This window comes from Pocillopora verrucosa, chromosome 9 (assembly GCF_036669915.1).
Source record: "Pocillopora verrucosa isolate sample1 chromosome 9, ASM3666991v2, whole genome shotgun sequence".
Classification (NCBI taxonomy): Eukaryota; Metazoa; Cnidaria; class Anthozoa; order Scleractinia; family Pocilloporidae; genus Pocillopora; species Pocillopora verrucosa.
In genome coordinates this window covers 6,745,788-6,759,959 of record NC_089320.1, presented here as the reverse complement: position 1 = coordinate 6,759,959, position 14,172 = coordinate 6,745,788, and the positions used below count along the sequence as shown (strand labels likewise).

The 14,172-nt window shown below is 38.0% G+C and overlaps 1 protein-coding gene across 3 annotated transcripts; it reads left to right on the top strand.

The window, feature by feature from the left end:
• Positions 1–97: 97 nt before the first annotated feature.
• LOC131791906 (uncharacterized) lies at positions 98–13,782 on the top strand. Of its 3 annotated transcripts, XM_066172105.1 has the most exons (11): positions 98–165; positions 241–281; positions 2,317–5,246; positions 6,084–7,014; positions 7,466–8,784; positions 9,685–9,714; positions 10,111–10,287; positions 10,902–10,954; positions 11,835–11,892; positions 12,584–12,666; positions 13,217–13,782. In XM_066172105.1, exons 3-11 carry the CDS (start codon positions 2,355–2,357, stop codon positions 13,266–13,268), a joined length of 5,595 nt encoding a protein of 1,864 aa, XP_066028202.1. In that variant the 5' UTR covers positions 98–165; positions 241–281; positions 2,317–2,354; the 3' UTR covers positions 13,269–13,782. The 3 variants fall into 3 exon arrangements, with proteins under 3 accessions (XP_066028202.1, XP_066028201.1, XP_066028200.1); XM_066172104.1 differs by lacking the exons at positions 9,685–9,714; positions 10,111–10,287; positions 10,902–10,954; ... (1 more) ...; positions 12,584–12,666; positions 13,217–13,782 and having other exon boundaries at positions 6,084–6,960; positions 7,466–9,157; XM_066172103.1 differs by lacking the exons at positions 9,685–9,714; positions 10,111–10,287; positions 10,902–10,954; ... (1 more) ...; positions 12,584–12,666; positions 13,217–13,782 and having other exon boundaries at positions 108–165; positions 244–281; positions 7,466–9,157.
• Positions 13,783–14,172: the final 390 nt, after the last annotated feature.

Here is a 14,172-nt window from a genome sequence, read left to right as displayed (position 1 = left end):
TTCTTCCCTCAGTGAAGTTCCTCGCTTCGACGACATTATTTTCTTATTTTTGACCCTGACGTCATTTTCTCTTACCTTTTATGGAGGAACGGAGTAGAAAAGATGGTAAAGGCACAGGAAATATATGATTGAGTAATCTAACGGGCTCAGGGGACGAGAATCCAGGTAGAAACCCCAGGTTTCATCGCTTACTTTGTTTTGAACAACAGTTATTAATGTTGATCGTACTTTATTCGTTAGCAGCTTCGAATAAGTCTCAAGTTGACGATCATAGCGCCGAGGTAGGTGTGGATGTTATTGTTTTTCGTTCCGTGTTTAGGGCATTCGATACTAAAATGTCGATTAAGTATCGTTTTAATCACTTCGTAAAAGGTTTCGTAACCGAAAGAGTAATAAAGATCGTAAAACCGAGGTTATTGATTAAAACACTCTTTTCATTTTTGGACTTTGACTCGGCTGAAATGAGTGCCCCACTTCACATCCTCGTGACACCATTTAACTCATGTTCGCTTGCCTTAACCTCATATTGAAATGCATAAGCGCACAAAGATATCTATTTTTATATTCAGCCGCCTTGTCCGTGCTACAAATAAACAGAAGAGAGGAACAGAATCCTAACCAATTCTTATGCTGAAAAGTGTATTATCTTGCGATTATAAGTACCTCGATTATCTCTATTCTTAAATATTTCCTTAAGATTTACCGATGAGGAGCCAAATATATTTCATTGATTGTAAATTAAATGTTTTGGAAAGGGCCGAGTTTACCAGAAATTAAATCAAGACATGCTGATGTTGAAACTTGTTTCACGCTTTCTTCATATAAGGAGGGTCTATGTTGACTGTTTTAAATCATAACAAAGACATAAGGAAATAACAAAGACATAATGAAATAAGAAAGACATAATGAAATAACAAAGACAAAGAGTCGGTAAGATAAAAACTTTAAGTGATTTTCCGCATGAGTACGGAAAAAATACTTTAAGATTTGATGTGAAATCAGAGTAATTGGTCGGTCACGAGAGAGGTCCGATGTCTTGATACAGCATTTTGATTTATAATATTGGACGAACTGATGGCTAAAAATCCTAAGAGATCTAGCTTGTTTGATAAATGAATTTGGTATTTTGTTAACTCATTAAGTCATTTTTGAGCTGATAATGGTGCTATTGAATTCTGGTGACAAGTCGCATGAAGATCAAGTCTAGCAACCTGCTATTTACTGGTACTGGTATCTGGTCAATTCGCCACTACTAAAAACTCACCACCACAAAACTCACTAAAGAATCGTTGATGAAACTTCAATTATTTCATTTTTTAACATGCTTTTTGTGTGCAACTTAGGCCAAACACCTCTGAGCTGTATTTTACATTAACTTAAACTTCATATTGTTCTTAAGGCTTTGGGTAACGTTAACTGGCAAGCCTTTTAACAAGTGAGCCAGAAATATTTAAACTTTATGCATTTTGTAAGGCAGTGAGTAGAACTGTAGTGGATATGGAATTTTTGCTCAAAGTAGAAACTCGCAAGTGTTAGACACCTTGTCAAACATCTAATATTTCTTCTGAAGTGAGGCCTTTGTGTTGGAAATTCTTGTTTCCCATCTTCCCTACTGAGTTTGACATCAGTGGTCCTTTCATCAAAGTAGCCAGCAAGCCTGCTCTAATCTAAAAATGATGTGGTGTTCTTGAATTTCTTTCCTGCAGTGTAAACCTTTTCTCCTTATTCCTTTATACATACCAGTGAGTACTGCTATGGCCCTCTTTGGTTACAAACCATGCAGCACTCTTTATGGTCTTTAACTTATGATTCATAGCTCTAACTAGTTTAGCACATTTAAAAAGGGGTGCAGCTTTTTGCCCAGGTTGAGATGTATAATGAAAAGTTGTGCTTAAAACTTTTGCCATACCTGCTCTTTCAATTTGGGTATAAAATATCTCTTAAACACCATCTTCAACCTTGAACTTTTTCTCAATTCAAGCAAACTTTTGGTGTAAATGTAAAATAAAATTTTGTGTAAATTTTTAGGAGGTATGCAAGTGAGATTCTACATTTAAAAATCCTATGTCGCAGCAACCATGTCTACTTTATCTTTAGACTAATTTTTAAGCAGATAAGGATAATTAGTGCTTATAAATTGAAAAATTTTGTTATCCTTGCTAATGAATGCTGTTGCTATGGATTCAAAGTAAGTTTAACATTCGCAGGCATTTCTCATATTTTCCCTTTTAATGATATATACTGTTGGTCATATTATTATAAGACATTATTTTCTTTAGAAGCTTAATATGTTTCTTGTCATCTTACTTTATTTAGGAAGACAAAGAAAAAATTTTTACAAGTCTTCATTCATCATGAGTGATAAAGCTGCATGTGACAGGCAAAGCAAGTGCTCTTATCTTCTTAAGAAGTTGCAAAATTTCTTTCACCATGACAAGATTGTGGATGGAGGTGACAGTATCAAGCAGTTGACTCAAATCATTAGTGTGGTCAGTGGCTGTGATGAAGGCCAAGCCTATTTTAAAGCTATACAACAATGTGTTGTGCAAGCAATGATAGGGCTATTAGAAGGCTCTGGAGACCACTTCATCCTTCTACCTCCTGAAGGTGATTTGTTTGATGAATTAAATGCTCTCCATGTCTTAAGTCTCCTGGCTTTTCAAACTGAGGACATTGCTTGTTTGGAGGAAATTGCAAGCTGCTCTCAGGGTTATCCTGGTGATGGTTATTTGATGATCAGTGTGGGAGTGATGTTAATTCAGAGGATGAAGTATAGGCCGAGTGAAAAATGTTTTTTGAGTGCATTGAGTTACTTTGAACATAAACAGAATCATCTGGGCGCTGTTGTTGCCACTGTGAATTTGGCAGTCTTTCATAAGATCTGTGGAGACTATCGGAAAGCTCAGTTTTATTGTAATGCTGCGGTTAGGTTGTGCTTGGATTTCACAAGAACCCCAGCAACTGATGTTCATTTGAAAGTAGTCTTCAGACTTGCTATCTTGTCTCAAGAACTCAAAGACTACAATAGTAATCATGATATTCTGAGAGTTGCTGTGAAATTTGACATTGACCAGATTAGAGATACTTTTGCAGTGCAGCACATGAAGCAGCTGATGACTTTGCAACTGAAAGAACATGAAGGTGAACAGATTAAACATGACGAACTGGAAGAACTTGCCTTACAACTGTTTGTTGCAGATACATTCATACAAGCACAACCACTGACTGCTGACTTCATAGCAATTGTTATGACATTGGCAGAGATGTACTGCACCACTAAGTGCTTTAATGAAGCTAGGCAGTTGATTGACAAGTTGGAGTCAACATTCCTGCATTTTAATGGTGGAAATTGCCCACGTTTTGGCTTTTTACAGTACCAAATTGGCCACTTCAAATTTAAGTATGGAGAGGCTATCGACGCACAGAGTAGTCTCCTAAAAGCTGAGCAAATATACATCCACTTCTTTGGGATAGAGCATCACATGGTTGGATCATGCAAGAGTCTACAGGGTGCCTGTGCCTTGCAGAAAGGAAACCAAAAGGAGGCCTGTCACTATCTAAAGGAGGCTCGCATTATTTTTGAGAAAATAAATCACCACCACCAAAAAGTAGGCACAATTCTTTTGAAGTTAGCTGATCTGGAGAGTGAGGCTGGAAATTTTGAGAATGTCAAATTAACCATTGAAGAAGCATTGGAAATGTTCATATTGTCTTGTGGTAAGGTCTCCCTTCAAACAGCCCTTGCTTATCTTCAAGGTGCATCTATTCTGCAAAAGAAAGGAAAATTCATGCATGCAGCTTTGGACAAAGTGAAAAAAGCCAAGGACATCTTTATATACCATGGCTTGCGCCATGATCATCCAGATGTTGCCTTCTGCCACTGTTTGCAAGGCTGGTTACTGCACTCCCTGGGTCAAGTCAAAGAAGCAGAAGAGGAGTTTCTCTTTGTACATCATCAGCTATCATCACAAGATGACTTGTCTATGAAGACCAAGGTTATTACCCCTGAACTTTTTCGAATGTTCTTTTTGGTAGATGCTGATGGTCTTGCCTTCAAGGGTTCTCTCTTTTCCCACTTTCTTTCTCTTGTCAGTCTGGTTCATATGAAAACAAGGGATGAAAAAACTGGTCATACGAGAGAAATGTTCAGCTGTTTGGAAGAGCTAGACTCCGAGTTCCTGACAGTTTCAAATTATGCGGGCAAACATGTGCACTGTGCATTGCAGAGAATTTTGGAGGCTGATATCCAGGTTTATTGCATCTTCATTCCTGATTCTGCTACACCACTAGAAGAGGATGAGTCCTTTTCATCACCATACAGTGACAAGGAAAAGAGGCCATCAGGAGATTTTGACAATGTGTACTTGATGTCATCATGCAGTGGCAATGGAAAGAGGCCACAATTTCTTCTCTTCTGGAAGACATCTGATGTCTTAGAAACAGGAGACTTGTGCTGTGTTACCTCTTCCTTCTGTGAAAGTGTTAAACTACTGTGTCTACAGCCTAAGTTTAGAAAAACTTTCCATGAGAAACAAGAGTTTTTCATGAAGCTGCCAATTCAAGAGCAATCACCTGCTGTACCTTCCCTCTCTTCCCGAATTGACTCTCTTCCACTTATAGTTGATTTAGAGTTATCAAAATTGCACAACCAGTGTGACAGCATAGATAGTTCTCCCACTGCATCTACTCTTTGGCCTTTGGCTCATGTGTCTTACTTTTCCTTTAGATTTTCTTCCTCTGATAAGGCACTGCTTGTTTTTTTCAAGTGGATTTCTAGTTTAAGTAGAAAACTGGAATTGTCTGAGGTGCTCAGCATTTCAACTCCAAAGATCCCCTTGGCTTTACATAGGAATTGTGCAGTCCACTTTACTTTTTTGGACCCTATCTGTGCCTCCTTGTCACTTGCTGTTGAGGAAGGATCTGTTTATGTAAAGTGTCGAGCAGTAAAAGAAAGTGGGTCAACTTGTATTTGTTCCTCTGTGAAGAGTGCTTTGGAGAGCATCATGGAGTCTCTTGAGTCTGATTTTCGAGGATCAGGCTTTGAACAAACTCAGTGTTTGCCATGTGTGGAAGATGGTGGTGAAAATGCTAAGGAGCTAACAAAATGTTATTGTCACTGTAAGGACTTTCAAGACAAATCTTCCTGCAATTCTGACCAAAAGTTGGATTTAAATGCACAAACCAACTGGGAACCGGATTCTGATGTGCTAAAGATAGGACCATCTTTTGACCTGTCACAGACTGAGGTAATTAAAATTTTTACTTTGTGATTGAAATCACTAAAACAAGTAGGTTCATAGGTTAAAACTTCTCCAGATAAATATTTGTTTTGGCATGATGTAAATGTATACATTCATCTGTCATTCTGAAAAATTCCCCAAGATGCACTGATAGAATTGGAAAAGATGGTGAATTTTCCAAGATGTTTAGCCCATTTATCAAAGTTTTTGTCGTTTGCATTGCCATGAGTTTCCTGTGTGATTGATAAAGAGGGTAATTAAAATGTTTCTAAGTTTAGGGTTAAAATGAAGGAACGTATTGGACTCTGGATCAAGAATTCCAAATTCTAGCTTTTGCTGGAGTCACAAGGCTTTGTTCTCGGTCACTCTTAAACTCTTTAACTCTCAAGATATGATTGTTAATTCTCCCCTCTAGCTGCTACAAATTTCCTTGTAAACAAGTTATGAGAATTTGGTGTTAGATCAAGATAACAGCTTCTACCTGATACATTTGAGTATTCTCATTACCTGCTTGCTGGATAGTGAATGTATGGATGTTGTAGGGAGAAGTCACTTGTTAATCACTTGTTAAAGACTTGAAAGTTGTTGATTTAGAATTCATAAAGGATAGAATTTCTAGTATAAAATAAGTCCATTTTTGGCAGGATCCTGTTTATTGAAATTGTTCTCTTTTTGGTTGTAAAACATTATAACTAAAAGAAAGAGTGAATATCAATCATTGTAGATTTACCCATAACTGGGAGATGTCATCATGAAATTATTTATGAAAAGATTAATATTACAATGACTTAATGTATTATGTTTTATTTGCTTTAAATTGACTATGGTTTTTTTATTTGATAGGATACTGAAAGCTTATCATTCACTGCCCACTCTGGAGACAAGATTGGCACCGATGTTTGTGTAAACCTTTTAGAGTGTATTTTGAGAAACAGACAGTTATCTTTAGAAATACAACTTTCAGGCAACAACAATGGATTATATACTACTGATGGTACAGAAGAACATGTTAACTTTCTTTTAACTCCTGTGTCAGCCTCATCACTGAACAGTTTGCCCTTGAGTCAGTATGATGCCACAAATGAAAACCCAGAGTTTATGCAGAAAGCTTTGCCATCTTTGAAGAATGTCTGTGGAGAAACATATTCAGGAAAAGAGAAAGGTAATGTCTCAAACACATCATCACCTTCACAGGGAATCTTTGTCAGCAGTCACTACCATGAGAGTGTAGCAGTGAAGTCAAATTGTGAAGAGGGTTGGATTGCAAAGTATCATCCTAGCTCAGATACCAAAGACAATTTGCCACCAAATGAAAGTCCTCAGGAGACTTGCAGTGTTCAAAGCACTGAAGCATGCTCTAACAAAGAGGAGTCAAAGGAGGATCACAGAATGGAATTTGATCAGCGTCCTGGACTTCCATTGACCACAGAGAATGGCAAAGGCACCATTCTCAATGGCAACCTGATCTGTGAATTGCAAGATGAAGTTGTGTTCCACCAGGATCAATGCCATGAACTAAGAGAAAAATTAATAAAATTGAAAGATAAATTGAAGCTCTGTGAAGAGGAGAAACAAGGTCTTCAAGCTGAAGTAGGAAGACAGTTTTTTCTTGAAAGCAAAGAAAGACGATGCAGCAAAAAGGTTTATCAACCCCCCAGCAAACATGCCAGTGGGACAAGTGAGCCTGTTGGAGTTAGAGGTGCATCCCATGACTTTTCAGGTACAGATGCTAAGCTGCTTGGTGGTGCAGGTCCTTTAGAGAAAGCACTGCCAGGTAAATACTTTTTGAATAGTTACTGTGGCTATTGTGCTCCTGATAGGATTCATATTAACTGTATGTTACTTCTACTACAAATTTGCACTATTGGCATACATTATTCATCATGTCCTAAAGATGATCACCAGAAAGCATGCTCGATTGGTAAAGATCATGGCTTTCTGTCTTCGTCTTTCAATAATGCACCTCAAAAGGCAGATGTTGCACAGTCTGAAAGCATGTTGTATAGCTATTTAGTCAGTATGTCGAGTTATAACTGAAAATTAATACTGTACCTTTATTTAGAAACTTCATTACATTAATGAAGGCTTTCAAAATTTCACCTTTCTTGGGATAAGTATGCATGCATGCATTTTACTATTCCAAGACGGTATTAATATGAATGAGAAAAATAACTGCATTTCTAAGAGTTACCTCACATTTATCTTGTTTGTGTTTCCTTTTGCAGGTATCTTGCTTCAACAAAGACTCAGGGAGATCTCACTTTCCCTTTCAGAATCGGAACTAAGCAGGATCAAGAAGCTTGTTCAACCCATGTTGGATAGCTTTAGACTTGCCAGGATCAGGGAGGGTTCAGAGTTGTTTGAGGAATTAGAAAGAAGAGGGGAGTTTTCCTTTTCCTTTGTTAAAGATCTTCTGGAAAGAATCCATCGTTTTGATCTTGTAGAGAAACTTGCTGAACCTTTTCATAATGGTGGAGAATCATGTAGAAGGGAATCTTTTTCACCTCAAGAGAGAAAACAACTGGTTGACATGTCTGAAAGTGTTTCTGGTGTCAATGGTAAACAATGCGATGAAATGGAAGAAAGGAAAGAAATATTTGACAACACTGAAGTTGATGAAGAGGACGAAGTTTGCAACAATTCCAATGTAAACTCACTTAATGGTGATAAAGAGGGGGCTGCTCTTACTTTTCATGCAGAGAATGTGAATGGATCAAGGTTTTTTGGAGATGTGGATTTGTCAGAGGAGAGATACGATTCAGCCTCAGGTTTGCCTCAGTCATTTGATGTGTCAAGTATTGGATTGGACTCCCGAGAGAAGTCTTGGTCGCCTTCATTTACAAGTGAACAATTTGAAAGTGAAAAGCTGAAAGGAGCATGTGCTGCTAATGGCAAAAGGGACAAAGAAGTTACACATGGTTTCTCTTTTCCTGATGGTGCAGAGACACAATCTTATTCTAATCATCACTTTAATGACACTGTAGATGGTGCAGCTAATTTACCAGAAAGAGCCCAAGATAGTTTAAAGCAAGAAGACTTAACTAGTGTGAATCAAGATTCTCTTCCAAATGGAGACACAACTCAGAAGCAAAATGTTTCAGGTGCAAGGTTCACTGCTCAAAAGGACACCGCAATAGATCTTTCTGACTCTCATGTGAGCAGTCAGTCAAAGAAATGGGAGTATTTAGGGGCCAGGCCAAGAGACAGACCTCCTAAAACAGACAGATGCCCAGAACCTTCTTTGCTAAACTCATTGGAAGACTTGGTACCTCAACAAGTTGCTAGACCTGTGGCTCATGGAGTGGCCAACACATTCTTAGCAAGACACTCAGAAGACAAACATCTTCATGAAAGTTTATATTACACTAATGCTGAGAAGATGTTGACTGAGAATTCTTCATTACAAGGAGCTTCTCGTGTAGACAGCATGGTAAACTTGACTGAGTCAAATAAAGCTCAACTGTACTTTGGTGACTGTCAAGTTCCTTTCAGGCCAGATCCATATTCTCAAACACATGTGTCATTGTTCCCTCAGACTAGTGGAGCATGTATTGGAGGAAATGATAGTTCAAACACTGGCTTCAACTTATTAAATCCTAATGTAGCCAACAACTTTGTGCCTTTTACAGGACTGCAAGATGGGACTTTTCCATCTTTACAAAGAGATGAAGTTTTTCATTCAGGGTTCACTGGTTCAGGATTGACCTCTGATTTCGTGCAGCCCACAGGATCTCAAATAGGTGCCTTTAACGCGTTGAATTCCAATTTATCATGAAATGAGTATGCTCTTGGTACAAGAGAGCCTCAAATACCACCGGATGGGCATTTTACAAGTTTGCAAATTAATCAATCAATTCACCTAGGGTTACATGGTTCAGGCTTCACTTCTGACTTGACAGGGTCCATAGGGCCTAAAATGACACATTCTGCAACTGGTACACATAGAAACAGTGACTTCAGAGGCAGTGCTTCAATGTTACCTTCAACAAGAAATTCTGAATTATTGAATCCTAATGTAGCCAACAACTTTGTGCCTTTTACAAGGCTGCAAGGTGGGACTTTTCCATCTTTACAAAGAGATGAAGTTTTTCGTTCAGGGTTCACTGGTTCAGTATTAACCTCTGATTTGATGACCACAGGACTTCAAACATCTGTTATGTCTGGTGCTGATCAACACTTTGGCCAACTTGGAGGTTCTATGATGAATACAAATAGTGTCACTGAGTTAGTGAATTCCCCAAACAACACTCTGCATGAATTGGAACAGTGTGCTGATGAGGGTTGTGTATTGGTGGAAATAGTGCCTAGAGAGAGAGAAGAAAGGGAACAGTTTGGCCAGGAAATTGAAAGACCAGAGTGTGAAATCGGAGCAGAAAGAGCACAGCAGAGAGAAAGGGATGAAAGGGAGCTACGGGTAGCCATTAGGGAGCAACAGTGTCAGGAGGCAATGAGAAGACCCTCCTTGTGTCAGGAGGTAAGAGACTGTTACTGTTTACAATTGTGTGTTATTAGTTGAAAAGTATTTGAAAAGAAAGGTCTAATCAAACATCTTGTTGGAAAAGGTAACAGTGAAAGCTAAAATTTTCATTTTGGTAAAGTTTTTAGATTGTTGTGATGACAGTAGTCCTAAGATTTATTTTAAAATTGTATGAAATAATGAGGTGCAATATTTTAGAAGGGTTACCAGTTTGATGATGTAAGATTTAGCAAATACCAGTACATGTGTGGGGCAGACCATAAGAAATGAGTGGATAAACCTTAATTTGGATTTGCAGTCATTTGCAATCAAGGGCAATGCTTTTTGCAGGAATGATTTTAGGTGAATTGAGGGAGGTTTGGGTTAATAATTAAATTCATGTTTCCTTTACAGGAGAGGGAAATTGGTGCAGAGGGAGTGCAGCAAACAACAGTTTGTGTTGTGAGGTCTTTGAATGCCAATAACAACAGCTGTCAGGCTTTGGCAGAGGATATTGAAGCTGCAACAGCAAGAATTCAAGCCAGGTGGCCATGGTTTGGAAGATGGTGGTGTACATGTGCAGGTGGATTGGTGAGCAACTAAATTATTGTCTTTTTTACAAATACTTAGTCATCAAATGACAGGGTCTATCAGTCATTTTGGTAGCAATGATAAAAAATTGCATGGAAGGCTTTTGCTTTGAAACTCAGTAAATGATGAACACCAGAAGTACCTCTGGAACCTAATTGAAGTGAGGAGCACAAATCCATCAAGCGTGAGAAAACTATCTACTGTGCCTAAAAACTCTAATTCCTTTGTGGTTTTTTTGTTTTGTGGTTTGCTTGATTCGGTGTTTAGGGTTCTCCAAAATTGTCAAAAAGAGCAAGAGATTGATGTATTATTAGTCTACATTGGATCTCATCAAATAGCTGTGTTGGAGGATGTTGTCAAGAAACTTTGCTGTGTGATCTTTTTGACAAAGAATTTGTTTATATATAAATAAGGTGATCTTTTACGAATAGAACAGGAAGCAAAATGGTGGATAAAATGGTTTTTAAAAAAATTGGCAGAAGGATAATTAAGAGAAAATTAGTGTCAAAAATTAAATGTTTGAAAAATGTTTATTTTCAATGAAAGGTCTTATTGTAAAGGTATTTTTCTGTTTAATTTTTATGTCAACAATTGGTAATTTTTTGTTTTGGTAGCGTGACCATAATTTTGGTGCAATTTGTTCAAATTGTTTCAAGTACAAATACTGGTAAGTTTTCAGTTGTAAAAAGGGAATAAAAAATAGAAAAAATTGATATGTATTAAATTAGCTAGCTTGCTAGACCTCATCTGAAGAGGTCTTATTTTGCGCCCCCACCTAGGTCATTAGATTATGTTCTTAGGATCGGTACTTAGTCCTACAGTGCCTTTCTGCATGCAAGATTTTGAATGAGTACTGGAGAACTCACACTAAAACCTGGCAAATAGACTAACATCTCATCTGGGAGGGGAAGCAGGACTCCCAACTCAATTCATGCTATTGGACACCCCAGTAAGCTTCTCTGGTGTGGGACGATTGACAGCAACTTTTCTGTTGCTAAAATATAAGTATTTCTGTTGTTATTTCTCTGAGATTGTTAATTTGATAGATCTACCTTGCAAATTTCAAAAGGAGGGCTAGTGACCTTAGCCGAAAAAAGTGACAAACTGTATAGTTATTGACAGAGCCTATTAGATTTTGGACTCCTTTTCCCTTATTAAAACAAGGGAAGGGCATTTTGGCGATCCAAAATCATTTCATTTCAATAGACACTTATGGATAAAATCTCATCCTTGTCAGACTTCTACATAAACAAAAGAGCTGGTCTCTTAGTTGGTGCATAATGTGCACATGCCAGTCGGAGAATGAAAACGTGAAACAGCTTTGCATCATGCATTATGGTTTCAAAACTTGATTACAACCACGACCAACATATTAAGAGTTTAAAATTTTATTCATTTACAGACAATATGACAGGCTTCAATTTGTAACAATACAAATTACTTGAGTGCAACCGCAGATAGTAACTTTGATTTCTTCTTCCATTTATTCACCTGATTTTACGTTTCTCAGTCGTATTTTAACTTTATTTTATTTTTCTTCCTTCTAGTGGACCTTGCAGAGTTAGACCACAAAGTGACCAGGATGAGTGTTGCATATGCCTGGAGGTAATTCTTAGTTGTCAATAAGCATAGATGAATGACTTTTGAGCCGAGAGGACATATTAGATCCTTGCTCTCTGACTCTCTCAACCCCAAGTACTGTAATTTACTATCTAGTACTGTGTAATTTCACCTTCAAAGTCCTTGGTATCTCTTTTTTGTCCCCTCCCTGCTGTTGGAGTAGGCATGGTTCAACTTTATCTATTATCTAATCATCCATCTTAGTTTCAGGATGAAGCAGTTTCACTCCTAAGATCAAAATATAAATTATCTACACTGTCTACCACAGAACTCTGTAAATATAAGCTTTGAGTTAATGTTATGTTGGATAAAAAAATTTATTTGTTGATGTTCTACTTTCCCCTTCCCACCTTGTACGTGTAACAGTACAAGGTGAACTGTAACACTGTGTTCTTTCCAAAGCAATGTATCGAAATCACTTTTGCACAGGCTGTGTTCTCTGACCACTTTTACACCTTCTGACGTTTTGTTTTTATTTGCCTAGAAGACATGTAAACGTAACACTCAAGATTCTAAAATACTTTGTGCAACTTTTCTACCCCCCCCCCCCCCACATGTATATATACCAGAAAACTTGTTTATACTTTACTTTTATCTCTTATTTCTTGAGTATCTGATGACACTGATTCAATCCAAACTTCAGCATAATAACTTTTCATTTTTGGTTTACTTGTAGGATGTTTCCAGTGGATGTATGATTTTACCCTGCTCACACAAGGTTCATCGAGAATGTGCAATAGCTATGATACAAAATGGAATGTAAGCACTTAATTCTTCAATATTCCTTCTTCACTGCTTTGTCTTGTTTGTTTATTTTTGTTATTGTGCTAGACTCTACTTGTTAGTCATCACTTTCCCAGAGAAAACAACATGTACATGAATATCCAAAGTTGAAAACTCTGAGAAGCATCTACCTCTCACACAGTACTTTGACTAGACTATTTGTTGTCTTTGGAAATTCTCAGAACTACTAGTATAAACCTCCTTTTGCGTAACCACTTAAGGTAATGCAAGCTCACTAAGAAGAGTCAGTTGGGTAACAAGCCTTGCCTTTTGCTTGTTACACTTTTCCCTCAGGAAGTGGCAATCGGTCCTCTACCTGGTTGTATTAAGGCTTTTCTGGCTTCTGATTGCATTTCTGTGTTGTTGCTAGTGAGGAACCCATTCCACAAGTTGCTCCCTTGCACATGTAGGGAATCAGGTTTCTGCTATAGGTTGTATAATTTGTTAGTTAACTACAGGTAGCAAAAAAAATCTGTATGTATGTCAATGATTAGTAATTATATGTTTCTCAAATTTTTTGTTTTAGTCGCACGTGTCCAGTGTGCAGATACCCATTATACAGCCCGGCTCCTGAGTGAAAATTGCTTCATTTTACGATGTTGCGATTTAGACATAAGTGAAGATCCACTGAACAAGAGAAAAGGATAAGATTTTAAAGAGGGCTCCTTGATTGGTTGTTGCCTATCTGGACCTTTTTTCCAGGTTTTTTTCCCAAGGAATTAACACGCAATTGGTTTAAGTCCAAGGAAGCTTAAAGCGAATCTTACTCTTAGAAAAAGTCAAAACGCGAGAGAATTGAATTCACTATCAGTAGCATTTTAGCGTTTTCAGTATGGTTTGACAGTGTGGCTAGAGTACGTGATAAAATGCAGGTTGTTTACAAGGAAATGAAGCGTAATGGAGCGAAGACGGTTAAGGCAAAATGAAATTTGATAGGTGGAATTCTATTCAAGCACGTGAAAAATTTCCTAATGTTCATGTAGTGCATTGATTAGTTATGTTGTGATTGGACCTTGGACGTTATCTTCATGGTACATGATGGAATGTAAGTTGTTTGGCGTGTGCGTTCTGAGTAAAGGAAAAAAAGTTCAGTGCGAACCTTTGTGCACAGCCCCCTGATTCCATGACATCATTTGAAAGGAAACAACACCCCAACACTGTGATTGCCTTAAGATATTTAAATGCTGTGATATGCTTGGCACGAGATACATACCCTAATGCGGCAATCTGATTGGCGCGAGATACATACCCCAATGCGGTGATCTAATGGGTACGAGATACTTACCCTAATGTGGCAATCCGATAGGTACGAGAACATACACTAATGCGGCAATGTGATGGGCGCGGGATACATACCCTAATGCGGTAATCTGATTGGCGCGACATACATACCCTTATGCAGCGATCTGATGGGTACGACATACCTACCCTAATGCGACAATCTGATGGGTACGAGAAACCTACCCTAATGCGACAATCTGA

Excerpts from the sequence above, each read along its gene's own strand:
- LOC131791906 (XM_066172105.1), top strand. The coding sequence starts at position 2,355 with ATGAGTGATAAAGCTGCATGTGACAGGCAAAGCAAGTGCTCTTATCTT. Across the intron at positions 8,785-9,684 it reads TGTTCCCTCAGACTAGTGGA|GCAATGAGAAGACCCTCCTT; the intron begins GCATGTATTGGA and ends CAGTGTCAGGAG. Across the intron at positions 9,715-10,110 it reads GACCCTCCTTGTGTCAGGAG|GAGAGGGAAATTGGTGCAGA; the intron begins GTAAGAGACTGT and ends TTTCCTTTACAG.